This window comes from Parasteatoda tepidariorum, chromosome 2 (assembly GCF_043381705.1).
Source record: "Parasteatoda tepidariorum isolate YZ-2023 chromosome 2, CAS_Ptep_4.0, whole genome shotgun sequence".
In the NCBI taxonomy this organism is placed as follows: Eukaryota; Metazoa; Arthropoda; class Arachnida; order Araneae; family Theridiidae; genus Parasteatoda; species Parasteatoda tepidariorum.
Genome location: NC_092205.1, coordinates 95,734,749 through 95,762,588, shown reverse-complemented (window position 1 = coordinate 95,762,588; position 27,840 = coordinate 95,734,749). Strand labels below are relative to the sequence as shown.

Here is a 27,840-nt window from a genome sequence, read left to right as displayed (position 1 = left end):
AATATTTATCGACAACAAATTGTTTTTTTTTTATTCCATTCGCAAATCATGTAGCCAAATTTAAAAGTAATTTTCCATATTTTTTTTATACAAAATTGTTGCATTTTATAGTTTTCTAATTTTAGAAGACAACAATCTTAAGAAGTCATAAATATTGTTCAATAAATGATGAAAAGAAATTCTGTTAATTCAACATGCAGCTCTACTTAACTCCTGTTAGTTCAATAATACACCTTTCTTTCTTTAACTGTACGTTTTCCAGACCTGAAAAAACAAAATGTCAGCTTGAATTCACACTAAAAAACTAGATTTTATTTGGAATAAACATTCAATTCAGTAGCTATGAAATGTTTTAGTTCTTTAGCTTTTCTTTCTGCATGTTCTTTTTTCCATAATTGCCATTCACCTAGAATTATTTGCCATTTTAAAATTTATTCTAATGTTTAGATATTTAGTTCAGTGAAAAGTTTTCCCACACCTCTTAAACTACTCTTGCATGCTACTTTTGTTTTGTTCTTAAGATTTATTGTTGCATGCAATTTTAAATATTGCTAATCAGACCTTTTTTTATTGTCATACATTTCGTGACGGAAATATAATATATTTTATCATGCTCAAAATAATGATTTCATATGGGAATATTTGACATCCTAAGAATAGATTTTAGTTGACAATAAAATGAACTAATTGTGAGTCTTGATATTAAGAAATAACCACAATGAAATCTGGAATTGTAGTATTATAGTCTCCCATACTCATCTTCAAGAAAACTTAATATGAAATCAATATGTAGTATATGTTACTGCTAAAGTGTAGAAATCTTTTATTTTACAGATTATTTATAGTTTGCCTAAAGTAAGAACTTCCCTAGCTATTCGTCTGGACCCATAGCGGTGACTATGGTAACTAGGTATAACTATTTCAAGTAGAGGTGTTGGATCATTGTTTAGGACATGTTTTGGCGAGAGAAAAGGAATATTTTTCTTCGGCCAGTTGTGTTAACCCTAGAATGAAGAGAAATTACCCTTCTTGAAATGCGCCATTCTTGTTTCCTCAGTAGCAGATGGCCTCAGGCTTAATGGTGAAGGTAGTTCTTACCGTAGACAAACTGTGGTTAATGTGCAGATGAAACTAGGGTGATCTATGAAAGTGCCACACGTTACTACTGGGCACTTGTTTAAGTGAATCTAACATCTTCATTGTAAACGACAGCAGCATTTAAGTATGCTTAAATTAGCAATGTTATTTATTTATTTTTCGCTATCTGAAAAATCGAGCTACTACAACACTCTAGTTGATAGAATTAGTCACTTAAAAAACTGTGATAAAAAAAAATCAAATAGTTTAAAATATTATTACAGTTAAGGAAATTAACTTATGCCATTTACTTATTTTATGACGTCTAAAGAATCAAGTCAATGCAATCGAACAATCAACAAATCAATTGAAAGAATTAGAGAAACTAACTTTTGAATTTTAGTAATATGGAAACCATATTACTAACTAAGCACATTACCTAGCATATATCAAATTATGCACATTACCTAGATAAAGTGCAGAAAACCCTTTGTAGTCCGTGGAGATCGAGATTCAAACAGAAAGTAAAGGATTATTAACAAAAAGCAGACAAATACAAAGCAGCAAATTAAAAAATAGAACGCCAGCTGGCTGTACTAAGAGGAAAAAAACTTCATAGTAGTCCTTCCCTGGGAAGGACAACACTCTTGATTCTGCATTTCGAGTTTTAGTGGTAACATTTAAAGTTTTATTTTCCTGAAATTTTTGTTTAGTCAAAGTTATAAAACTTGCCAAACTTATGTAGATCTATAAAAAATTACTTGGTTCTTTTCCATTAAAAGGCAAGAACCTATTACCACAACACCTATGTTATGTACCTACATAGACTAAAAATGTCTCCTCTGTTGACAAATAAATCTCTTTTTCTTTGTTGTATTTGAATTTCTTATTGAAAAATTTGTCTTTTACCTTACAGGCAACTACTACGCCAACCTATTTGCCCGCAATGGCGTCCACCTTCAGTCCGTACTTGAGCCATACTCCAATGATGACCGGCCTCCTGCCAGCAGATGCCCTCTCATCTCAACTCAGTTTAGTTCCTTCGCCTTTGATGACAGCCGCCCAAAAGCTCCAAAGGACAGATAGACTAGAGGTTTGCTCTTCATTCCATTAATCAAGAATTTTTGTTTGAAACGGGTTTTTAATAGTTTGAATAGTTTGCATTTAAAATACTCTTCAATGTCGCATTTTTATTTTTCTCGGCAAAAGAGTTAGGAATAGCGCATTTAAAAACCTGAGTTTAAAACAATGCATCAGTTTATTATCTCTCATGTATTGCAAAATAATCTAGTTAACATTACTTTTTTTGATGGGAAAAAAATTATATTTTTTGCAACCTTTTTATTCATCTTGCTTATATCTTTAGTTCTTATATTAGGGTAAGAGAGATATAATAAAAAAGTATCAAATTACTTTAAGTAAAAGTAAACTAATTATACATTGCTATCTGCATAAACTTACGTTAATATTTTGTTGTATTGTACCTTGTTAAATTTATGTTGAACGGATTTTGTGCGAAATGTAATACTGTTGGATTGTTAAACAATGAATGCTTTCTTTTATATTGTTTTAGTGTGGGTTTATGATTTTATGTTCCTCTGCATTTGTGTAGCACAAAAGCACACTGTTATTTTTTCTACAATGACAGTCTTTTCTTGTCAGACTTGCATATATCTCCTGGATACGCAAAGTTTATTATTGTAATTTTTTAACTATTGAACAGTATTTAGGCTGTGAGAAAAGAGTTCACTTATTTTTGTTACACATTAATGTATACATATGCAGCATTTGCTTTTTAGCAGGGTTGGCAGGTTTTTGACATGTGACAGTTTTTGACGGTTTAAACCGTCGCGTTAAAAACCTCACTGTCAAGAATGTCAAAAACCTATATTCATGTATGAAATTTAATTAATACATAAAATTTATATATTTTTTATAAAAGATGTTCCTAAATATTTTATAGAAAAAATAAATTAAAAATTTTGCAGAAACACTTATATTTTGAATAGTAACCAAAATCTTGTATTTTTAAAAACTCACACCTTTTGTTAACATAAGACAATACAAATTTAAGTGCTTTCTGTTAAATACACAGAGTAGTTAGGGTCGATTTACAGAATATTCAGCCTATTCATTTACTATGCTGAAAATTTAGTTTATCCAAATACTTGTGAATTTCATTTTGCTGAATACTATATAGTTTTGTTGAATATCTAAATATTCAGCTGTTGAATAATTACTTCTTGCTTTCAAGATATGCATTATTTGTATTCTTAATACAAGTGGAGAAAAAAAAATTAAGAGATAAAAATTGTTTTAAAATGATAAGTGTAATAATTATAAATAAATATAATAAACAATATGAATTATATTTATCATTATTCATAAATATAACTACTTTTAAATTCAAATTAACATACTGGATAATAAAGATATTCGGTATAACATTAAAAAAAATTTTTTATACACTTGTATCTTATATCAAGTTTGTATTTATACAACATAACTTGTAAGTTCCTTATAAATATTAGTTATATGTTCCTTATATGTCAAAAATGCATAGTAATAAACTTTTAATTTTCTTAAGTATCAAAAAGAAAAAAAAAATTTTTTTAAATATAAATATTTAAACAATTTTTGTGCAAAATTTTTCTGCACATGCATTTGAATATAAATTTCTGAGATTTTAAATCTGTTATTTTACCTTAATTTTAATTAAAAAATATTTTAAAACCTGCTGATTACCTATAGTATAATTAAATTTCAATATAATGCATGGCAACTGTTGGTAGTTTTGAAGTTTATATATTTTCTTGGCAAACTTCAGTTTTTGACATTTTTGACGGGTTTTTGACGGTTTAAACCAGTATTATACCCTTGTCATGTCAAAAACCACTTTTTGACGTCAAAAACCCAACCCTTCTTTTTTAGCTTGTGTGTATATATGTATGTTTATTTTAAGGGAATGTTATTCCTTTTTAGGAACTGAATTACCATCCATCTTCTTTTTAGCCAACTTGTTTTTGACTATAATTTTTTAACTATGGAATGAGTAAATATTTTAAAAGAAATATTTGGAATTTGAAGTTATTCAAAGATTTGTTCAATTATCGTTATTTTGTCAACTTTCATAATTCTATACAGGTTATAAAATAGTTATTTTTTAGTGATAGGTGATGGTACTAAAAGGTTTTAAATAAATAATTATATCTGAACTGAATTTAATATGAAAAAAAATTTTTTTTTTCTTGTTTAAGGTAATTCTTCTGGGAACAAATATCTTAGTAGAATTATTTGAAATAATCAAATACTTACTTCTTTAAAGTGAGATATTTTAAGAATGTATTATTAAAAGAATGAGTAGATTAGAATTGTTTTGACTATAATTTTTTAATGAGATGAGTGGGAACGTGTGAAGGAATAAGTGAAATTTGATTTTAAGTGAAATCTTAGTAAGAAATATATGAAATTTGAATTATAAAAAGAATGAGTACTTCAGATGAAGAATATTTTTAAACAGCTTATTGAAAACAAAAATATAAGCTCATTACTATTATAATTTTATAACCTTTTCTTGATTCAAAACAGCTAGTTATTATAGTAAAGTTATTATACTTTAGTTATATTCACATATTCTTTATTGATGGTGCTAAAATGTTTTAAATAAATAATTAGAACTAAAGTTAATTTGAAATTTTATTTATTTATTTTTTTGCTAATGGATATTTTTTTTTCTTCCAAAAAAGCATATTCTTTTTTAAAAGCTAATTCATCTGGCCACATATATTAGTTTTACAATAAATTAATAAAGAACTAGCGTAGGTAAAAACAGAAATTTTTTTAAAAAATTTATACTGTAGAATTTGATGTTAATAAATGGAATACCAATTATGATTATTTACTAGGAAAAAAATAGTTCACTTGCTTAAATTATGTTTTAAGTAAAAAAGATTTTTCTCAATCTGTGCTACACCCTCTGTTTCTCATAATAGACATCAGGAAAAGTTAATCAGCAGGTTCAATAATTTAAACTGCTTCAGCTGCAGTCTATGTTCTATGCAGTCTAGGCAGTATTCAAAATACAGAATGTATGTTAAAGTTGTTCAGATTTATTTTTATTATATTAAATTTAATCTTGTGCCAGCAGTAAACAAAAAACAAAATTATATGTTGCAAAATTTCTTGTCCAAATTTTATCCTTATTTTGAAGGTTGGTTTGTATTTCATATTAATATAAAATATTATAATAAGGTGAAAAAGTGTATTGCATATTCTATTTAAATTATGTAACTCACTGCCCTTAACTTAAATAGAATTATTCAAAAATTGAAAAATATTTTTCTAAGAGTAAGAGTTTTCTTTTTTTTTTTTAATAATTACTTTTTCAATATAATGCTTTGTTTTTATAGATTACAATACAAGGTCTAATTATTGCATAGATCCATTATGCTTACTCTGCTTGTATGGCATAAAAGTTTTCTGTTTACAGTTCTATATAATATTAAAATTAAATATGCATTATACTGCTTCTTCATTATTCATTGAAAACTGAAATTTTTAGGAATGAGAATATTTTATTGAATGTTTTTATTAAGTTAAATTATTATGAGCACTAATTATCTAATCATAAAAATTCGGCAAGTGTGAGTTAGTTGAGCTAAATAGGTAAAGTATTTATTTTTAGTGATGAAAGAATGTATATGAGCTTCCTGTAACAGCTATAACAGCTCAGTTTTAAGAATTATTTATCTGTGTTTAAATTTGCAAAATAATAATTACTTTTCTCACAATGGTTTCTCTGTATCTTTATCTAGAATTATATTTTTCTTCATATTTCTGTAATGACTGAAATGTTTTGGGGGTAAAAGCTTTTCTATAAAGTTTTCACCTTTGCTTTATATAGTCATAAGTGGTGTTTATCAAGGCTTAATGGCTAAAAACTTCATTTTCTTACCCCTTCAGATTTCCATACAGTCTTTAAAAAAATTAATTCATGTTTGATGTTCTAACTATATCAAAATATTTATATAACTATATCAAAATATTCTAATTATATCAAATAATTTTGTTCAACAATCCTTAAAAAATTTTTTTGAAAGCCAGGTTTTCTGTTACATAACTATTTCCTTTTACAAAGCCAAAAGTACTGACTTCTGCCCGGTTTTTCTCAATCTTCTTATTTTATTGAAAATTTTCACAATTTTTTTATGTTTATGAAAATTCCCTCAAATTTTACAAAATCAATAAACTTCAAATTTCATCACTTTTTATTTTTAAATCAATTCAAAATATTCATTTTTTTTAATCATGTAGATTTTTAATTTTTATACTATTCATTTATAAGTTGCCAGTTAATTAAATATTTATTACTACTCAAAAAAAGGAATACGAAAATGTTGCTAGCATAATAAAAAATTTATATTCAATTTATATTTAACGTCCGTCACAAAGGCAAAATATTGCAACAAATTCAAGTTTGTAGTTAGTAGTGTTATATAATTTTGCATTTTATTTCCATTTATAGATGATAAAAATAAAAATCTTGAACTTTTTTTAGTTTCTAAACCACACTAACTTAGCAGCTGAAAAAAATGAAAATCACTCTGACGAAATTTCTGAAATCGAGCAAAATCCACTAACTGTTCACAAGCTTAAAGAAAACTTGCTTGCTGAGAGGTATCAATCTCTAAACCAAAATTGATAAATTTTTTTATATGATTAATTCTCTCTTTTGAAAATTTTAATCTCTTGATAATTTGATAATGCTTTGATAATTTTAATATTTTTAAATTTTAATACGAATTATTTAGGTGCATTTAAGTAATTTGCATTTAAAATTACCTTAAAATACTTAAATAATGATATGTTCCAGATGATGCAATGTATAATAGGTAAGTTTAATGACTTGTGAGAAAATTTTCAGAAACATATATTTAGGGCAGTAAATACAGAACACCCTTTGTATTATAACATGGCTGTTGGATGATCTGAAGGGGTTAAAAGTGCTTTATCCACATTAAAAGCTTTGCTTATCCACTCTCATGTGTTGCACTGTCTGAATGGTGGCTTTTCTGCTTTGCTCTTCCCTCCAGGTGTGCCGTGAATTTCAGCGTGGCAACTGCAAGCGTACAGAGAGCGAGTGCCGCTTTGCTCACCCTCCCGAGCATGTGACAGTGGATAGTGGCGAGGGCACAGTGACTGTGTGCATGGACTTTGTGAAGGGGCGCTGCACTCGGGACCAGTGTCGTTACTTCCATCCACCGGCCCATTTACAGGCACAGCTGAAAGCTGCTCAGACCCGAGCCAGTGCTGCTGCAGTGGTAGGCTTTATTTCCCTCTGTCTGTCCACGCTTTTTTCTCTCACATTTGCTTTTTTATCTTTGCTGTTTAAAAGCTGCTTTCAAAGCCACTGGAATGCATTTGGGTAGTCGTCAAACTCTCGTAATATCACTTTTTTTTAAGCATACATTCAGTCCATAACAACTGGAATACTTAATGTCTTTAATATTGTGCGAAATTTGTAAGAATTGAAATACTTTGTATGAGATCTTCTGAAATAACATTGCGGCAAATTAGAATTGAAGTACCATGAAGAAGAATGTGTTAAATGACATTGTTGTAAATTTGTAAGAATTGAAGTACTTGTAGAAAAAGATCTTAAGAACATTGGCATAAATTTTTTGAGTCGAAAAAAAAGCGTAAAAAGCATCAGGAAGTGCAGAAAATGTACGATTTCATGAAGGAGGGGAGTTTTCAGTCCAATTTAAAGCAAAAAATTGCTATAAAAATTTTTACGGTAAAATTATTTGTTGCTTTACAAAATTTCTTGCTTTTTTTAAGTGTCTGTAGTAGAGATTTATATTACTTTAAATGAGAACCTTCTTTTAGTAATAAAAAAAAAAGACTTAGAAGTTCAAAAATCTTGGATCCTAATTCCCCCTAGTTCCCAAACTCTTGAGGAATCACTGTAACGAAGAGAAGAAGAAAAATAATTAGATGCAATTAATTTTCTTCCACCCTTTAAATTTCGTTAATGTTATTATATTTTATAAAAATGATAATCTATTATTTAATATTTTTTCATTTAATTTAACAAAAATTTGTATAATAAAAAATTAGCCTTTAAAAAAACTATAGAATTTTTTTTATTTATTTGGTAAGTTTCTAAAAATTTTAAAATAATTTCTTGTTTCAAAAATTGCATTTCTCCACTCTTGGAATGTTCAATTTTACCCATTGTTCCATGATAATTGACCTTTAACTTTCCTAAAGCTTTAAACCTTCTAAAAGAATTCCCAAACATTTCAATAGTGAAAAATATAATTTCGCTAGGATTTCATCAACATCATGCTTATAAGAGAAAGGAATGTTATCATTTATGAATGATAAAAAAGAATTTGTTTTAAACTACTAGTTGAGTTTGCTTCTGTTCTCTCTTTTTTAATCAAAACTAACTTGATTACTGACTGCTTGAACATTGTTAAATCTTGTTGCCAAATTGAAAATGTATTTTTTTAAAAATAAATTAAGTATAAGAATAATGGAAAAGCAAGGTATCAATTAAATATCAAAATGTACATTTTAAAAGTTTTTTTTGTAATGTATTTTATATGTATGCCATATTAACTTACTGTTTAAAAAGAATATTTTCTAATATGCTAACTCTAACACAAATAACCTTATTTGGTTATTTACTAATGTGAATTCATAAGAGCCAGGATAGCCTGGTTGGTCCCCGCCGGCCGAAGACTCCCCGTGTAGTAAATGGTGGCTGATCACGTTAAATCTGTCGAGTTACAAAGTTCTCCATGTTCCCATAACAAATCATACCTCTGGGAATACTGATCCAGGAGTTTTCTATTACTGTTTCAACTGATATGCTGGTTTGTTCGAGTATTGTGCAAAGTTAGATTATTTTTTCCTTAAAGAATTAATTATTATCAAAAAGATAAACAACATACAAGCTTTACTTTCTAAAAATATATTTAAAAAATTATTAAATCGTAAAAAAAAAATCTATAAATTTGAGAAAAATATCATGTTCAAAAAAAGCATCATTCTAGGGAAATAATAGGCTCTGAGAATTTTCTGTTTCCTGTAAGAAATTTTTAAAAGTTTGTCGTAAACATTTTATACTTAATGCCGATAATGATGATCCAAAATTCTAAAACATGAAGGTTTTTAACATGTTTCTCACTTAAGGTTTGTCCGGAATTAGATAACAACCTAGACTTTAACATATTTTGTAAGTCTAATGACAATCACAAAACCAACATGAACAATTTTATGATAATATTTCGCATTGCTGTTTCTCCGCACATTCAGATTCAAATATCAATTTTCTATATACCAGTCTTGTGTTATATTTGTATTCTTACTTCCTCATAATCCTTAACTACTGCCTTTCTGGTGTCTCTTATGTATACATAGGGTAATATATACTAGTAAGATAAAATATTATTAACCAAATATATAAGAGTTCAATTAGTAAATAATTGTAATCAATTACTAAAAATTGTAATGTTTTATTACAGTTTTTGTCAAGTATAGTTAATGCACATGAGAGTGAGGTGATTTGTATGCAATTTCGTTTAAAATCTTTGATACCTTTGAATAAAGCCCAAGAAAGAATTCTATTTCGCTTTTGCTCAATAAACTTCAATTTTAAATTATGAAATTTTCTTGTTAATCGCTTGATGGAGGAAAGAAAAAAAAACATTACTAGTTTCAATTTGAATCATGGTATTGTACTTTTAACAAGTAAACATTAGCCTTGAGCATTCCAGTGGCTTCTTTTTTAGGCTGATTATAAACAATGCAGTGTCCTTTTTCATCCCAAGGCATGCATATTGGCTTATACTTAGACTTAATAAATGCTATGATTATATATGTGTCTGTCTGTGTATATATAATACATATATATATATATATATATAGATATANATATATATATATTGTGTCACTGAATGCTTTCTTAAAGATGTACAACTTAGTTGTAATTAATTTAAAAATATTTTATGTTATTTCTTTAGAAATTGATTAAGAAATAATTTTTTACCTCCACTTTTCCATTTTTAAGGGCATTCAAGATTTTTAAAATACATTCTATAATTTTTAATGAATTTCAAAGACTACAAAATTCAATGTTTAAGTTAGTTCTATTTTGGATTTAAATGAATAGATTGCATATTTGTACTTTTTTGAGTCACTTTCAAAATATATGACTCAAAATAGAATAAAGTATGAGTGGATATGAAAAAATTTTGTATTTAAAGAGGTATTCATATTTTACATATAATATGGAGGCATAAAACAAAATAATATACAAAAAAATGCTTTTGTTGGTTATTAATTATATTTAAAAATCGTTACTAATTTAAGGTAGGATAGCTGAGGTCGTTTGAGGAAGAAAAAAAATTTTTTTTTTCTTCCTAAACAAATTCTTTGATTACATAATAAAACATGTATATTTATTTTTATAATTTTGTTGGTTGCCTAAGTTATACACATGGTGATTCTAAAAAGATGGGAAAAATTTTAGGAAGTGATAGTACACACCCAGACAAACAATTTTTATCAAAGAATGCATGGTCGAAAACAAAACGCAAAGGTGCTGGCGCATTTGGAAAGTTTTTTTCATGCAAACAAGAAAGCTCCGAGTTACTGCGCTACTTTATTTGTCGCCAAGCTTTCGGCCACTGCAGAGAAAGTTTGCCTATCTTTTCTTCGTCGTTGTACCAGCATAGCCACTGCCGGCCACTGTTTTGAACACTTATTGTAATCGCATGCCATTAAATTTGCTTTTATAACTTAACTTTGTCGTTCTTTATGTGTTTTTGCCTCATATAAGAACATAAACTTTGACGCCCTCTAGCGGTTTTGGGTTTTGTTTTCGACCATGCATTCTTTGATAAAAATTGTTTGTCCGGGTGTGTACTATCACTTCCTAAAATTTTCCCCATCTTTTTAGAATCACCCTGTATAAGCTCAAAATCTTCATAATTTTTTATCCAATTCGTTAAAGAATTTAACAAGCTTTTGCATATAATTATAATTCTACTCGCTCCTAGAATGTTTTTTTGTTTTGTTATTGTTCTTTTTTACTTTTTTTAAAAAAAGAAAGTACATACTGAATTAAAAATGTTTAACATTTAATTCATCAAAAAGTATAGTATTTGCTGTATATATAATCATTTGCTAATGATATACCTTTAGTTAGTAAATCCAGAAAATTCGTCACATAGGCATTCAATTTGTTAGAAGGTTGAAACTTGTAAATTTGGCTTAAAAATAAGCTAAGTACAGAGACTTTACACGTTATATCTAATCCATTGCCATTTACTCTGAAGATTCATAATCAGTACAATACTAAATTAGTAATTGCTCTTAAGTTTTATTTATTTAAAATATTTTTCATTTTATTTTCTCAATTATATAAAAGATTTTTTTCCCATTACTTTTTAAGTTGGAAATAAACAATTGTTTAGTTTAAAAAATAGAGCAACTCAATTACCTTGGATATGAATCATTTTTGAAAACATAATTTGCCAAAAAAATTTACTGCTAGCTTAGTGAAAAAATTTGCCTGCTAATTTTTTTTTTCTGTTTTAGTTCTAGTTTCAAGATATATTGCAGAATTATTTATTTACTTTTACACATTCAATGAAGTTATTCATATTAATATACTACTTTTATATGAAATGTTAATTTTAAATTATACAAGATTATCATGTAAATTAATACTTTTTTTATTACAAAAAGCTAATTTTTTTTCCATAATTAAAGCTTATCACTTTTATTTAGTTAGAAATAGTTATGAGTGACCCACGTACCATTATTTAATAGCTTTGATATATTTGCTTTTGTTTTCTTGTTGTTTTATTTTAGGTGATTTATTAGTTTCCATAATTTATGTGTCTATAACAATTTTGATGCTAACATTTATTCTATATTCATGATTTTATATTTTTCGTTAACTTGTTTATAAAATTGTTGTTTCCTGTAATACTTGATAGCTTTTATATTATGAGAATACAAAAACTTTTTTTATAATTTTATCTTAGATTTTAAATGGAAGTTTTTGTATTCCCTTTGTTTACATGGCTGAAAGGAAGGAAAAATATGTAAATATTTAAAATTAAATTTTAACCTATATCTTAATTTGATCAAATTATTAGAAAATGTTACTTTTTTTTGTTAATGCCGAAATTCTTTTTTTTTAATTGATAGAAATTCTTTTTTTTATATTAATAGATATCTTAAGTTTAACTTTTAAATATCCTATCCATTAATTTAATTCTTTTGCCGCATTAATTTTTCAAAGAGCATATAAATTAATATTAAATTTTCAAAAATCAGAAAATCAGTGTACTTGTGTAATATTAATTTTTGGTAGATTTGAAGGTAAAAGAGTTCATACTTAAGTGCATATAGTACTCACTCACTTTCTCAGAAAACTCACTACTTATGTGTAATTTTAATAAGTGTTTAAATTATTAATTTAAAATATATCACAGAAATAATGGTGCGTCCTGTGCTATATTTTTAAATTTATGCTTAATTAAAGAAAATATCATTAATATACTCTGGAAATTCCAAAATTCTGTTCATCATTTTTTTGTTACTAAAACCTGATAACAGAAATGTGTACTTAAGGGTAGAAATTGAAAATTTTTTGAGAAATTAAGAAAATTTCATAACTGTTCCAAAGGACCAGTAACTAAAAAGTATTCATAATCCATTCTCATTTTCACTGGTCCGTTTACATGTCTCTATTACATGAATATATTTTTTTTCTTAAAAAGTATAGTTAATAAATTGAATTTAAATAAGAAAAAATTACAATTTAGTGAATTTGTAATGTTCATAATTATGTTTAAATATGGTATTTTAGATAAAAACACTGATCAAAACAGCATACCATCCTTTTACATGGGTAATTATTTTATAAAGATCAGTACGTATAGCGGAAAATCTGCCAATTATTTCCTTTCAGCCATTAATTATTATTTTTTAACCATAAGCTTGTTATGCTAGTGCACTGCATGGAATTGTGGGAACTATATCATTTATATGTTTGGACATGTCCTCTGTGCTGCATGTCCCTGACCTCATAGTTTTTAGTGTGAAATTGCTTTTGTTTTTTTTTTCTTCTTCACTTAACAAAAAAAAAAATTTTTTTTTTTTTTTTAAGGAGCCTGCTTTTTTGGTATATCGAAAGTTCATATCTCTCCTGAACTTAGACATTCACCTTCTTTTTTAGGCAGGTCTTTCTTTGCATTGATGTTGCTAACTGTTTTAATATCCTGCTTTACTTCTTAAAAAGTGAAAAAAAATATTTTGTTTCTTTTTTTTTTTCAAAGTAATTTGCCTGTAATGGAATTTGTGCACTTTGCCATAATCAACTAATTGTTTGCTTTGGAATTGTTCTCTTTATTAATATTTAATACATAATTAGAATTCTCAGTGAAAAGTAATTTATTAGTATAAAATTAAAATCAAAATAATCTTTAAGGAAAAAAATCCATTAATGGATTTTCATAACTGTGCTACTGAAAAGTTGTAATTTTATCAAATTCAGTATTTAATGGTAATACATCTCCAGGGGTCTGTCCAAAGTATATTTACTACCATTTAGTGGTACCTTCACGATTTTGACTTTAGGAAAAACGGTAGTTTCACAAAATACTTTTAATAAAGCAAGTTCTCATGCTAATCCCGTTCTCGTTGCAATCTAGGGAAAAGAGGAACTTTTTTGCCAGATGTCTTTTACGAAAAGGTAGCACTTGCGTGGTCAGACGCTGTAATATGGTAAACCTTACTGCTCATGCCATATCAAAGCGAGCTTTTTTTTTTCCAGCTAAGTTTTAATTAAACAACGAGGTCTCCCCTTGTAAACTTTACAGGAAGTCAAAATTCTAACATTATCTTCACTATTGTAAATTTATACTAACTGACCTTTATTTTTGATGAAAAAAATTTTTTCTCTGTGAAAATTTTTTTCTGTATGACCTAGTCGAAAATTTTCTCATAATGAAAATAACTAGTACTGTTAAATGCATGTTTTTATAAATTCAAGTTGAAATTTTTAACTATAGACAATGATTTTTATGGAATTTTAAAATTGGATAAAATTTTAAGCCCACAATTTTACAATAGCAAAACTATCTTTTTTTATATGGGGAAAAAATGTTCAGAAATTTGCTTGCCATAAATGATTTTCATTTGAAGTTACAATTTTTGAAAATATTTTCGTACAATATTTTCGCGTTGATTTTTTAATTTTCATAAATTGTGTCTAAATTTTCACGAAATAGGTACCTCTCAAAAATAAAAAACCCAGACAGACCCCTGATCTCATTATTAGTTCTAAATAAAATAATAATAAAAGTCATAGGTTGTGCAATGAATTTCGGGTTGGGTTTGATTGATAAATAATTATGCATCACTCAATTTTTTTTTAATAACAATATTATAAATAATTCATATAAAAAACAGATATATTTCTTATTCATACTTGTTATTTTTAAATTTTGTAAATTATTCTTGGATTTAAAATCAGCTGGAAAATTTAACGTCTCATTTTAAATAACTTAGTTCAATTAGTAGTTATTTTAAACTTCAATAGTATAGTAATAAAAATGTTCAACTCCTTGCATCACGCTGCTAGTTAGTTTGCTTATACACCTACCCTCTTAAATTAATAGATCAACGTAAGTGCCATGTTTGTGCAATTTAATTCATTCATATATTAATTGCTCTGTTACAACACTTATGAGGGCATATAAAGTTTAAAAAATTGGTCGAAATATTATTTTTCACGTTCTTGGTCTCTAAAATGTTGGGATAAAAATACCTCAATAAAGAATTCTTAAAGTGGTAAACTGCACAATATTGATGGCTAATTCTTGTCACTCGTACAAAACTTTAGAGGGGAGAAGCTATTCATCTATGACTTTAGCTAAAAACCAGTATCAAACAATGGCACATTTTTCAGGTCTTTTGTTTCTTACATAATTGTTACATCCCTATTTTATAATTGGATAAAACTTTTGGTTTATGTAAAAATCCATTTCTAAATCCATTCTAAAATCTATTAAAATACCAGCTAATATTGATGACTTTATTTTGCATAATTAGCTCCAAAGAAAAAACATAACAAAGTCAAAACAACAATGATGTCAAAATCCTGTGCATTAAACTTCTTTTTCTTTTTCCGCTATCTGTAGACCTTTCAAATTAAACATTCAGAATTATACATCAACTCCTATGATAACCAATAGCCACTCATGCTTTACAACCATTCTTAATTTATGATTTTCTAAAGTAAAGGAAATTTCAGTGATATTTTCAAAATATTTAAAATGGAAAAGCTAATAGCTTTATTTTCGGCTTCAGGAAAAATAAAATATGCACGATAACAATAAACACACAAATCATTCGTGTGTATCGGCAATTCCACCATTGAGAAATTTCTAAAATAATCAAGCAATTCTAATAATTTTTGCTAAATCTTGGTATCATTTACACTTCTTAGTAACTTTCACCAGTTTAAAAAGATTTTTAAAAATTAAATACTGGGTGTTACAGACGTAACACAATCTAGTCTTATATAAGATTTTAAATTTCTATAAGTTTCTAAACATTAAAATGTAAATGACTTATTTTTAGCAAAAATTATTTTAATTGCTTGAGTTTTCTTAGTTTTTTTTAAAACTGAGATACATTCCTTTATAGTCTGAAAATATGACATTTCTTAAACTGTGGAACTGCCTAAATGTTAATTTTATATAATATTAAGTTATGACGAAGGTTTCTCAAAGGTAGGTATTAATCTTCTTTTTTTTTTCTTAAAGATTTTACAGGCAGTTTTATGTTAAGTCAATACAGAAAGTTTTACTAATAATTGTTTCTTTTGGAAACAATCTTATTTGAATTTTAAATTTTCACAAAGCAAGAAAATTTTGGATGTTAATTTTGAAAAGGGTAACAGCAAGTAACAGTTTAAATGTAGTTTTTTGTACAATAAAAGCTTGACTATCTGGAATGCACACGAGAATCAGCAAATTCTGAATATTCCAAAATTTCGATTTTTACTATTAGCGTATCCTTTAGGAGGGGAAATGTATCACTTTAATGGAGAAAAAAAAATGTTGCAATCGACGCTTATAAAACAACTACAATGAAGGATTAAAAAAATAATAATAGTTGTCCTTAAAAATTATTAAACATAAATGAAAAAACTGGGGGTGACGCTCTTTCTGAACTAAATGCTTATTTCTAATTGAGTGAAATTAAAGGATATTAGTTATTTTTCAAGAGTTGATGTTTATTTTACTGCATATTTTCGCATGTTCCAAGTCATCTTTAGGGATGACTTGGAACATTGAACTAGGAACTTGGAAAAGAATACAATCCAAAAATTCTAGTTGCTTGAGCTTTCTGGTTATTTAAATTTTGGATAGTTAGGCTTTGACTGTATTATGTTTCCTAGAGTATGTGATAATGTTTAAGCAACATAATAACTGTCTCAATAGCATTTCAAGAAAAAATCTATATATTTCTGCCACAAGGTTACTTAATTGTCAATTTTATTGATTCGATTCCTAATAGTTCTAGAAATTTACAACTTATATGTTAATACTTAACATTGCTAACATAGTACTATATACATTACGAACATAGCAGAAGATAATTTGCATTAATAATAGTTGAACTGCATTTTTGTAGTAATTTTTGAACATACTTATTCATATTTTTCAATTAATTTTGAAATGTCAAATGGTGTATGTATATGATTGTATATTATTGAGAGAAAAATTAAAAACAAACCACATTCCACTATGCATTGTAATTTTTAGTAACATTACATAAGAAACACTATAAAAAGTAACTATAAGAATCACTTACTTAGTTTTCTGTTAGTTTAAAAAGTTAATGGTCTAACTATATAAACCTCTATTGCATACAACATGAAAAGAAATTTAAGAATAAACCATATTCCACTAAATATTGCAGTCCTCATTCAATTGGAAAAATAATGCTGAGGTGTTAACTATTTAATTTGTAAAAAGTACAATGCAAAATTTCTGCGTTCATACAGTTAATTATATATGTTAATAACTGTCTGATGTAATGATTTCTAGACATCATACTGTATTACAAAATTGTTTTTTTTAGTTCTCTTACTTAATTTTTAAAAAGTTTTTGTTTTCCAAAAAAAAAACAACTCCTGAACAAAAACTACTAATGAAAGTGTGAATGGTTATTAGTTATCATCAATAATATGCATTTGTTAGATCATTGAGATGCTACTGAAGCAGCGAAAATGTTAAGCGTGAAATTGTAACTGAAAATTTAATGTTAATCTTCTGTTCAAATGAAATGTTCAAATCTTCTGTTCAATGTTAATCTTCTTGCTTAACTTTTCCTCCTAATAAAAACATTATCAAATCGAGATATTCTACTGATTTTTAATCCATATAGTTTGGGCTAACAACTTTTATATTTCATAATGCATTTTCTAATCTCTTGTACGTGAAAGGCATAAATTTCATCTTCTTTAAGTTAACTCTCTTGAAAATTAATATTGAAAGTCAAAAATATGTGCTGAAATAATTTTATTTTAACCTAAACAAAAAAAAAAAAAAAAAAAAAAAAAAAAAAAAAAAAAAANAAAAAAAAAAAAAAAAAAGAGTACAAATTTACCAGAAGTTATGAATAAAGAAGCTTACCTTTTCATCTTATCTTTCTAAAAATTCATTCTTATATCAGTAAATCAGTATTCAAATTCCCTGAATCCCCTTTTGAAAAAAAAAATTTAAACAATGTTGAGGTACATTGTCGGTGGTCATGTATTTCTGAGAGAAGATTTAAAATTTGGTTTACCAGCAAGAGAAACTTTGAGGAATCTTTACTTAAATATTCAAGCAGCTAAATAAAAAACTAACCATTTTTTTTATCAATCTATCCACCATATAAATGGTAGAGATAAAAAAAAACGTTCCTTTACTATATTTAAAACCCTTATCTTTAATAATAATTAATGCTCAAAAAATATTTTTTTCAAAGAAATGGTTATCAATTAAAAAGAAATTTTAATACTTTTTCCAAATTATTCCTCATTAGCCTTAAAATATTTTTGAGTATTTCCAATAATTAAATTTTTTTGTCTGATAAGCAGCTTAAAAATTTTATTTCTTTATTTTAAGTTATTCATCTGAATAGGAAAATTCTCATTAAGCAAGGAAAAATGCACATATTTTTAGAAAAGAAATAACACTCTACAACATCTGGTTGTCAAGTTGCTATATTTTTTCAGTGGTATATAAAAATTAAGAGGTAAGCTCCAAATAAATACTCTAAAGTATTCACTTCATCGTGTTAATCAACTGTAAGGCTAACTAAGCTAAGATAAACTACATTGACAGGGGGTCTCAGTATAGCTTAGCTCTACATTGAAAGCTAAACTCCCATGGCTTACATGAAATCCTATTTGAATTTGTTAAGAATTTTATTTTTTTTTTAAAAATTGATTTTTGTAGTTCAGTGCTCAAACTTTTAACCCCGCATCCCCAATATATATATATCTGTACAAAAGACGTTAAAAATATTTAACCGGTATCCTAAGGTGGGTTATGTGCACACAGTCTTTTTTGCTTACCATTTTAATTTTAAATAAAAGAAGAAGAAAAAAAAATCTAGCGGTCAGTTTCCCGGCAGTTCACAGAGGACAAGGCCTTGCATGCATAGATATGGTGAGCTGAACTATAATTGTTGCTCTCTTTTTTTATTGTTTCTCTCATCGCCTTGCTGCTTGCTGTGTCGTGCTGCCCACTCCTGCCACCTACCAAACAATCGGCCAATCACCATTGAATCTGCTACTAATTAGCCGCACGTGGTTGAGACTTTGATCGGCAAGAAGCGCCCTCGTGACCCTGCTGATGACCTCATTCTGGTATTGGCCCTCTACTGCTTTTGCATGACGACAGCTCTTTTTTTTTTTTAGTAAGCGTAGCACATTGCAAGGGATTAGGCAGTAGTCCATTCCAAGCAGAACAATCCTCCTTTCCATTTCCTTGTCAAGTAGAGCCTTTTATCTTAAAAACCTCTCCCATAAATATATCTATCCAGAGTTGGCAAGGTTTAAGGACAGAATGGATTAATCCACGGTTTAAACCATCCTGTCCAAAACCCTTTATATTCAAATTATGTCACAATTTAATAAAATAAAAAAAATATTGTGAAAAATTAAAAGTTTGATTTTTGAACAAGAAACAAATGAAGACAAGTTTTTGTTTAATTAAAAAAAGCTAATTAATATTTTTAATATTTCATTATTTATCCTTGTGCAAAAAATAGAATTTCTCAGTATTAAAAGCATATTTATTCATATATAAAGGATTAGGTGTTCACTTTTGTTGTTCAATAAATTGTGAAGCTTCAGAAGTTCTGAATTTTTTTCCTATTATATCATATTATTTCCCTTGAATAAATTGAACAAAATAGTATTAAAAGTATCAAGTATTTATTAATCTATGTAATTATTATGTGTACAATGGTTATACATGTAGGATTTTTACCTTTTACCATTGTTCACGATTTTAGACAATTTAAGACGGTTTGAGGTAGTAAAACCCTCATGTCCTGTCCGAAACCAGTTTAGGACGTCCAAAACCCTAACCCCTGTATCTATCTGTTCATTTTTATTTATTTTTTAATTGTGCGACACAAGCATATATATTAGGCAGATGATCGTGGCATTTTTCATTGGGAGTAATGTTTGAAATACCTTTCCTTTTTTGTACAAACACTTCTATGAGTACATTTGATGCTGCATTTTTGAATCAAATTTAGTCAAAGAACCGGTGAAATATTGCAAGCAAGGTTAGCAGTGTGGTACTATTGGCATAATTTTTATCTTTACAAAGTTAGACAATTTTTAGTCTACAATAAAAGTTATTTTCAGCCTAAACCTATTCAAATATAAATAAAATTTCTATTAATTATAATACAGGTATCAATCTGCAAAACCTGCGATTGAAAAGCGATGCTTTGATAGACTGCTTTAATTAATCCTTTGCTTACGGCGCTTAGTATGATGAAGCCCCCTGTTATACCAGCCGTAAGCAAAAGATTAATAGTTGACGTGAGCCGTAACGGCTCAGGGGATAGAGCGTTCACCTTTCAATGAGGTGGACCAGGTGTGAATCCTACCGATGGCTGGTTGATACAAATCCGCATCCGGTTTCCATGGACCATAGTGCTGACGTGAAATATCCTCAGTGGTAGACAGATCATGGCAGGTTCTTGTGATTTTCCTCTCCATGTAACGTTAATGCGAGTTAGTTCCACCAAAAAGTCCACCAAAGCGAATTTCTCACAATACTAGATCCAGGAGTTCACTTGTCTTCTGAATTGGGTTCAAAATTACAAGGCTACGTCATTGAACATTTAGCAGTCGTAAACCTGAAAATTGGGTCGGCTGTTCAACGACGGTTATAAAATAGTTTGCTTGATAACAAGTGCACCCTTTTAGATTGCCACCCATCCTCTGCCATGAGTGACATATAATAAGTCTTAATTTAGGGCTATTTCTTAGAAACTCGACATCCATTACTATTGATACACAAACTCAAACAGTTACATTTTGAGCACACACTTAGTGATTTCACTCCCATTTTTACCTATTTGATCTGATTAAAGATGATTTTGGATTCCTAGAATACAATTATTTTGAATTGCGCAGAAAAATTTTATTAAATACTTTCTTCAACCTTCAAGTTAATTTGGATTTTTTTTTTTTTGGTGCTAAAATGTATCTTGACATGCTTCTTATTCAAAGCAACTTAATAACTTTCAAATACCAGAGTCTCAGGTACACTAAAGAAAGATTCATTTCCACAAGTCTTCCATATTCAGACTTAAACTGTGAAAGGGAAATTGAAATGCAATATGTCGTTAAACATTTAGTGCAAATTTTTTTTTTTTATAAATGAATAAAACTATGATTTCAGCTACTCAATATTCAAATATTAATTATTCTTTTTAAGCATATTAGTCAAATGTCATACAATTATTAGGAAAAATTTATGAACTAGACCTATTATCTCATTTTACATGATTTTGAAACTGCTCATCTTAAAAATACTGTTACCCTGTTAAAATTGTTACCTGTTCTGCTTGGAAGGCATTATAAAATCCTTTTAAGACCATTCCCTTATTATACAATTCGAAGTAAATTCTTTGCATAAAATTCATATGCAAGCCGTTAAATTACCCATATTTATCCTTTCATGGTAAAACAAAACTCTTATTCACTAGACTCTGGTATTTTAAATGAAAAATTATTTCTGCAATATTTTTGTAAAATTAAATCTTGAAATTAAAATAATAATTTAAGTAAATCTTGGGTACTTCATTAATATTAATTACAGTAGGGAACCGATTATCCGGAACGATCGGGACCACCGCTATTCCGGATAACTGCTTTTTCCGGTTTTCGGAATCGCTACAAAAAACCGTTTTTTAATTGTTAAACCCAACTAAAAAATAAAAAAAAATTTGGAAATAATCTTAAAAAGAGGAAAAAACGATGAAGTAATACACTAATGATTATTTCCAAAATGATGGTAAAGTGAACATCTTTCAAAAAAGAAAGAAAAATCCTAAAATCTTATGAAGAAAAAAATATTTTTTTTTAAAAAAATAGCGGGAAAATGTATTGAATTTTGTTCCGGTTTTTTGGTTTTCCGGTTTTCTGATTTCCGGATAACGGGTTCTGTACTGTATATAGATACCCCTTTTATTATGGTCTTTAAAGGATTGTATGAAAAATATTTCTTGTAATAAATTTGATTTACAAGAATGCCCTACATAACTAATACAGTTTGTTTTATTTTCAAAAAGGGTGATATGCTCAAATTTTATTCTTTTTGAAACTCAGAGACTCATAGGTCTTAGAACTTTCTTTGCCTCTCATTTCACACCTATTGCACAATAGGGCTTACTTATTTAACTTATTTGAGATACTTCTGTCAATCTTTATGCTAATCAAATCATGTTATCAATTACTTTTTGATCATATTGCTCAGTAAACACAAGGGACACATATTTACAACTTCTTACATATCAAACATGATTATTACAAATCAAACATGAACTTTAACAGTGTCGGCTATTACATGTTATTGTTTTTGTACGAATATTCATAGTGACTTATATAAAAGCTTTCAGTAAAATAATAGTTATTTTAATGTAACTTTGTTTTAAACATATTGCAATAAAATATTTGAAAAGAAAACATAATCAATGAGTGACATTTATCAAAAGCATATTTTTTAGTAAACCCGAGGAATGAATCCGTTTATTTTGTAATTTTAGACATTATTATTTTTTCTCTAGGAGCTAGTTATAGAAAAATAAATTTTTTCAACTGAAAAGGATGCTATTTGACTTTTTATATGGCGACTTTTTTCAGATTTTTTATGTTAAAATATTTTTGGGATTGAGATTGAAAGAAATTCAATTAGCTTATCACCTTAAATAAGTTTGATTTTTGAAACCTAATCTATAAATTATGTAGTTATGTTTTCAAATGAAGGCTGTGAATAGCCTCCCATGGTCAGCCTCTCTTCTTGGCCCCAGGTAACCTTTATAGTTTGTCTAAGCTAAGAACTCCTCCCACCACAAAGAGTCTGAGGCCGTCTGGTGATATGGAAGGAAGAATGGCTCATTTTAGGGAGGGTAGTTTCACTCTAGGAACAATAGACCGAAAAAAAAGATTCCCTTTCTCTCTCTGACCCGAGCCGAAACCTTACTGGATATAGTCATACCTCGTTACCATAGTCACTGCCACAAATCCAGACGAATGTTTAGAGGAGTTCTTGTTTTAGATAAACTATAGCATCCTGTGTTCCGACTTTCTTCTTAGCCCCAGGTAACCTTTACTGTTACTCAAATTAATGCCCTCTTGAATTTTTTTTCTAAGTTAAGGTTGAAAAACAACTTCCGACTGACATTTAAAAATGGATGAATTTATTAAGAAGTATACTTCCCATGACCTTATAATGGGTTAATTTAAATTAGCAGCTCATTCAATAAGAGAATTCCTTGCAATGTGCTCGTTTTTTAGGTTCTAGGCAATTATTATTTGCACTTTTGTTTATTGGTATGGTGTGGAATGCTCCCCTCTTACAACAATTAATAATAAGTTTGTATTATGTTACTAATTAGGATACTAAGAAGCTTTAACTCCTATATTTTTGCCTACCTTCTTTTAATAAATAAGAAACATATTTAATATCTCATGTTTTTTTTATAGATATATAACTCTTTTTGCACAATCATTCATATTTCTTGAATAAAAGCGATTTTATCATTTATAACCCAAAAGTAAAATTTAATGGCATAATGTAATAAAATGAACTTATTATAGTATCATATATAATGGGGAAAAAATTGTAAGAATTTCAATAGCATTTTAAAAGTTGTTAAATAGATTTTAAATACACATTAACTACCTTTGGCTCTTACACCCTTTTTTAAACAATAAATTTTAATATTCAAACATGTTATGGGGATTCCTTATAAAATAAATTTGATATGTCTCTCATATCGATTTAAAAGAATTTTATGTAAATTGCATTGGTGAAGCAACTTTTCTATTTATTATTTTTTTTACAAGGGATGCACCAAAAATTTTGTTACTTATTCTTCCTCTGTGTGCCAAATATTGTTATTTGTATTATCATTCAAAATTATCGTACTTGATCAAACATTTTTCCTTTTTTTTTCATTTCAATAATTGTAAATGAAAATTTATCTTGCTTTTTATAGACATTTTTGTAACTTCAGAGACTTCATCTTCTCTTTCTTTCAAAACATTGAATGTTTGATTTAAATGATGAAACAAGATAATATTAACAGAGATAATTATTAACAATTAACAACAGGATAATAATAATAAAAAGCTGTTTTAATTGCATTTTTAAACAATAAAAATAAAACAAATTTTTGGTCAAAGTTTTTGGAGATCTTAAGATTATATCTTAAAATATAAGTTCCAAAATAATTGCAAATTTTCATTCTTCGACGATAAACTGTACGATATTCTGTACGTTTTGTTTTCTTTATTATCTTGCTTTTTACTGAACGAAGTAACTACTCAAAATCTTTATTTGGTGTATCCCTATTTTAAATGAAACAAAATTATCAATTCAAACTTGTAGTTAGCATTCTTATTTTAACACTTATTTAATTAATGTTTTGTGCGAAATTTTTTTAAAAATATTGTTAGAAGTTAAGAAATTTCATTCTACTGCAGAAGGAATTAACAAACATACGGAGCACTATGAATTAAGCATAATACTAATATTGCCTTTCTGTGAATTTACAATTTTGTCATAATTTTTGCTTGTATTTTTAATGAGAATTTTAATTTAACATTCATTTCTCTAACTTAGATAGAAACTTTTATTTATGCTTTTTACTTTAATTTGTGAAAGAGAAGCCGAAATAGTGTGAAATTTATGTAATAATTGTAATCTTGCCTCAGAGTATTATTGATTTCTGTACCTGGTGAACAAATGATGTGGACGACCAAGTAAAGTGGGGAAAAAAACATTTATAAATGCTTTGATTGTTGATAATGAATTCTTTCTTCATGTATCTTTAGACATTTCCTGGAATAGTTCCGTATGCAAAACGAGCTGCTGTTGATAAAAGTGGCCTTCCAGTTTATCAGCCAACTGGAGCAGCCTATCAGCAGGCTTTGGCCATGCAGGTCCAACAACCTTTCGTGCCTGTAACTTGTAAGTCTTAGTCTTTCTCATCATTTTATTAGACAGGTCTTATTTAATTATACTGTATAACACTAATATTTTAGGGATCTTATTTGAGAACTCCTCAGAAATGGAACATTTCTCCGGGATCTTCTAAAAATGATATTTAATACTTTTCAGAAATAGGATGTTCTCGAAACCCTTGCCAAGCTTTAAATAGCATAAGGAATATATTTTTGGGAGTAACAAACCATTTTTTAATACAAAAATCCAATTTTTATAATCACTCTTAAATCATTTTATTCCTTGATCTTCTATGAATGAGTTTCATATAAGTTTTACGTCTTTTTTTTTTTTCTTTCAAACTTAGTCATTTAATCTAAAATAGTTTAAAAAGGGATAAAAAAAATTTCTATTTATAGATAAAAAGTTATAGAAGTTAAGAATTGTTATTAAAATTTATTTTTTGCATGGAATTTTCTTTGGATCAAGCAAATATAAAAATTTGCTATCAATATGTTTTAATTTGTGTTGTTCCAGACACATGGCAAAGAACGGAGAAAGTAAAATTTACAATATGGAGCTCAAATTTTTATCTGTATTCTTGATTCAATAATTAGAGCCATATTTTTCATTTTGCATCAAACACCTACTTTTTAAGTTTCTAAAATCAAAATATATATAAAAACCTGGGTTCAAAATTACAAGGCTACGGAGTTGAAAATTAGTAGTCATAAACCCCAAAAATTGGGTCGGCTGTTCAACGACGGTTATAAAATACAGTAGGGAACCGATTATCCGGAACGGTCGGGACCATCGCTATTCCGGATAACTTATTCTTCCGGTTTTCTGAATCGCTACAAAAAGCCGACTTTAAAAGAAAAAAAAATTGGAAATGATCTTAAAAATAAGAAAAAACAATGAAGTAATACACTAATGATTATTTCCAAAATGATGGTAAGGTAAACCTCTTTAAAAAAAGAAAGAAAAATCGTAAAATCTTACAAGGAAAAAATTATTTTTTAAAAAAAAAAAAATGGCGAGAAAATTTATCAAATTTTGTTCCGGTCTTTTGGTTTTCTGATTTCCGGATAACGGGTTCTGTATGTAGAATAAAAATATAGCATACCAGAGCTGTGATGGCTCAGGGGATAGAGTGTTAGTCTTCCACTGCAGTAAACCAGGTTCGAATCCCAGCAATGGCTGATCGATATGAATTCCGTATACGGCTTGCACCGAGCTCAATGCTGACGCAAAATATCCGCAGTAGTAGACGGATCATGGGTTAGAGTCCCCTTTTCCTCAGGCTAACTGAGGGAGATTTTCGTGATTTCTCTCTCCATGTAACGCAAGTTTGGATTAGTTCTAGCAAAAAGTCCTCCACGAAGGCACATTTCTCCCAATACTTGATCCAGGAGTTCCCTTGTCTTCTGGATTAGGTTCAAAGTTACAGGGATGCAGAGTTGAACATTAGTAGTCGTAAACCCAAAAAATTGGGTCGGCTGTTCAACAACGGTTATAAAATAAAATAGAGTACCAATTTTTATAATAAAATATTATTTAAAATTATGCTTCAGTCTTTTCGTGGTATTTAAAAGTTAAAGCGCTGTTAAATGAGGCTAGGTGCTTCGCCATGGTTGGTTAAGTGCTCTGTGCAGGAGGACTCTGTTGAATTTTTAGATATAGAGCTTCAAAATTTTATAAAAATGCACTATGATTAAAAGGCAGATTTTTCTGAAACTTTGATGTACTGCTTTGTTTTTTCAGTATTCTATACTAAAGCTGTGTTAAATATAAGTTATAATAAACCGATAACAGTTTGTACTCTTGAGGAATCTTTATTTTCATAATTATTTACTGCTGTATTTTACTTAGAAAATGCAATTTTTTTACAAAAAGAAAAAAAAACCTAAAACAACTTAAGTTCTTAGCCATAACAGCATTCTATAACAATCCATTAGAAATTTTTTTTTTAAATAATTAAAAAAAAAAAAAAACATGTTCTAATCTTTCACTTTATTTCAAGGCACAGCATTTGTTGAATCCATAGTATTCAATATTTTTTTTTTACAAAAAATGTTTGTAATTTGCTCATGTTAAGTTCTTGATCATATGTTTGGACAAGACAATATGANAATTAAAAAAAAAAAACATGTTCTAATCTTTCACTTTATTTCAAAGCACAGCATTTGTTGAATCCATAGTATTCAATATTTTTTTTTTACAAAAAATGTTTGTAATTTGCTCATGTTAAGTTCTTGATCATATGTTTGGACAAGACAATATGAAAAGCCGTTACGTTTTACCTCATACCTATTACATTTTATATTTGAATTAACAATTTACTATCAATCTCTGAACATGCCACATAGCATCATGTAAGTCAATTTGACATCAATTATTGATGCAAATTGAAATGCATGGACAATTTTATTTTAAGATTGTTATAAAATATGATCTTAATATCTATGTAAACTATAAGTTTTAAATAAAAAAATGGCGAATGAAACCTGTATCTCTAACTTAGTTTGAAGCTGTAATTTTTCGATCACAATGAGTACGTAAGTATGACAATTTCTGACGCCGTTGTTGTGTATTTTTCCCAGATGAAATTTATCAAGAGTTCTGAGCTGGGATTTTTTTTTTTTAAATTCGTGTATGATATCCAATTATCATTTTCCATGCTATATGTATAATTCTTCTTTTTCTCTTTTACTAATTATAAGCTTTCTTATTACATGGTTGCACGTATTGCCTTTCTCTATCTGCACCCCTCACACTCACACACTCCTCACCCCTCAGTACCCGTGATGCACTCTGCACCTGTGGCCGATTCCTCTGCTGCTTCTAATTCCACTTCTATAGCTTACTGTGACGACAAAGGCCAGGTATCTCTCCTTTTCTTTCTGAAAAGGTTCTACCTGGTATGCACCATTCCCACTGCTCAACATTACCTCTCAGGACAGTTCTGGAATTATTATTG

The 27,840-nt window shown here is 28.1% G+C and overlaps 1 protein-coding gene across 6 annotated transcripts in view; it reads left to right on the top strand.

Annotated features, from left to right (window-relative positions):
• LOC107441814 (splicing regulator muscleblind) overlaps positions 1–27,840 on the top strand; it is a 107,172-nt gene that overhangs the window by 60,563 nt on the left and 18,769 nt on the right. For 3 of the 6 annotated variants that reach the window (XM_016055188.3, XM_016055192.4, XM_016055190.3), the window contains 4 exons: positions 1,994–2,170; positions 7,170–7,397; positions 18,968–19,033; positions 24,752–24,887. In XM_016055188.3, coding sequence (XP_015910674.1) covers positions 1,994–2,170; positions 7,170–7,397; positions 18,968–19,033; positions 24,752–24,887 — 607 coding nt within the window. The remainder of the gene's footprint in view (positions 1–1,993; positions 2,171–7,169; positions 7,398–18,967; positions 19,034–24,751; positions 24,888–27,840) is intronic. The other 3 variants (XM_016055191.4, XM_043051597.2, XM_071177953.1) reach the window with 1 other exon arrangement.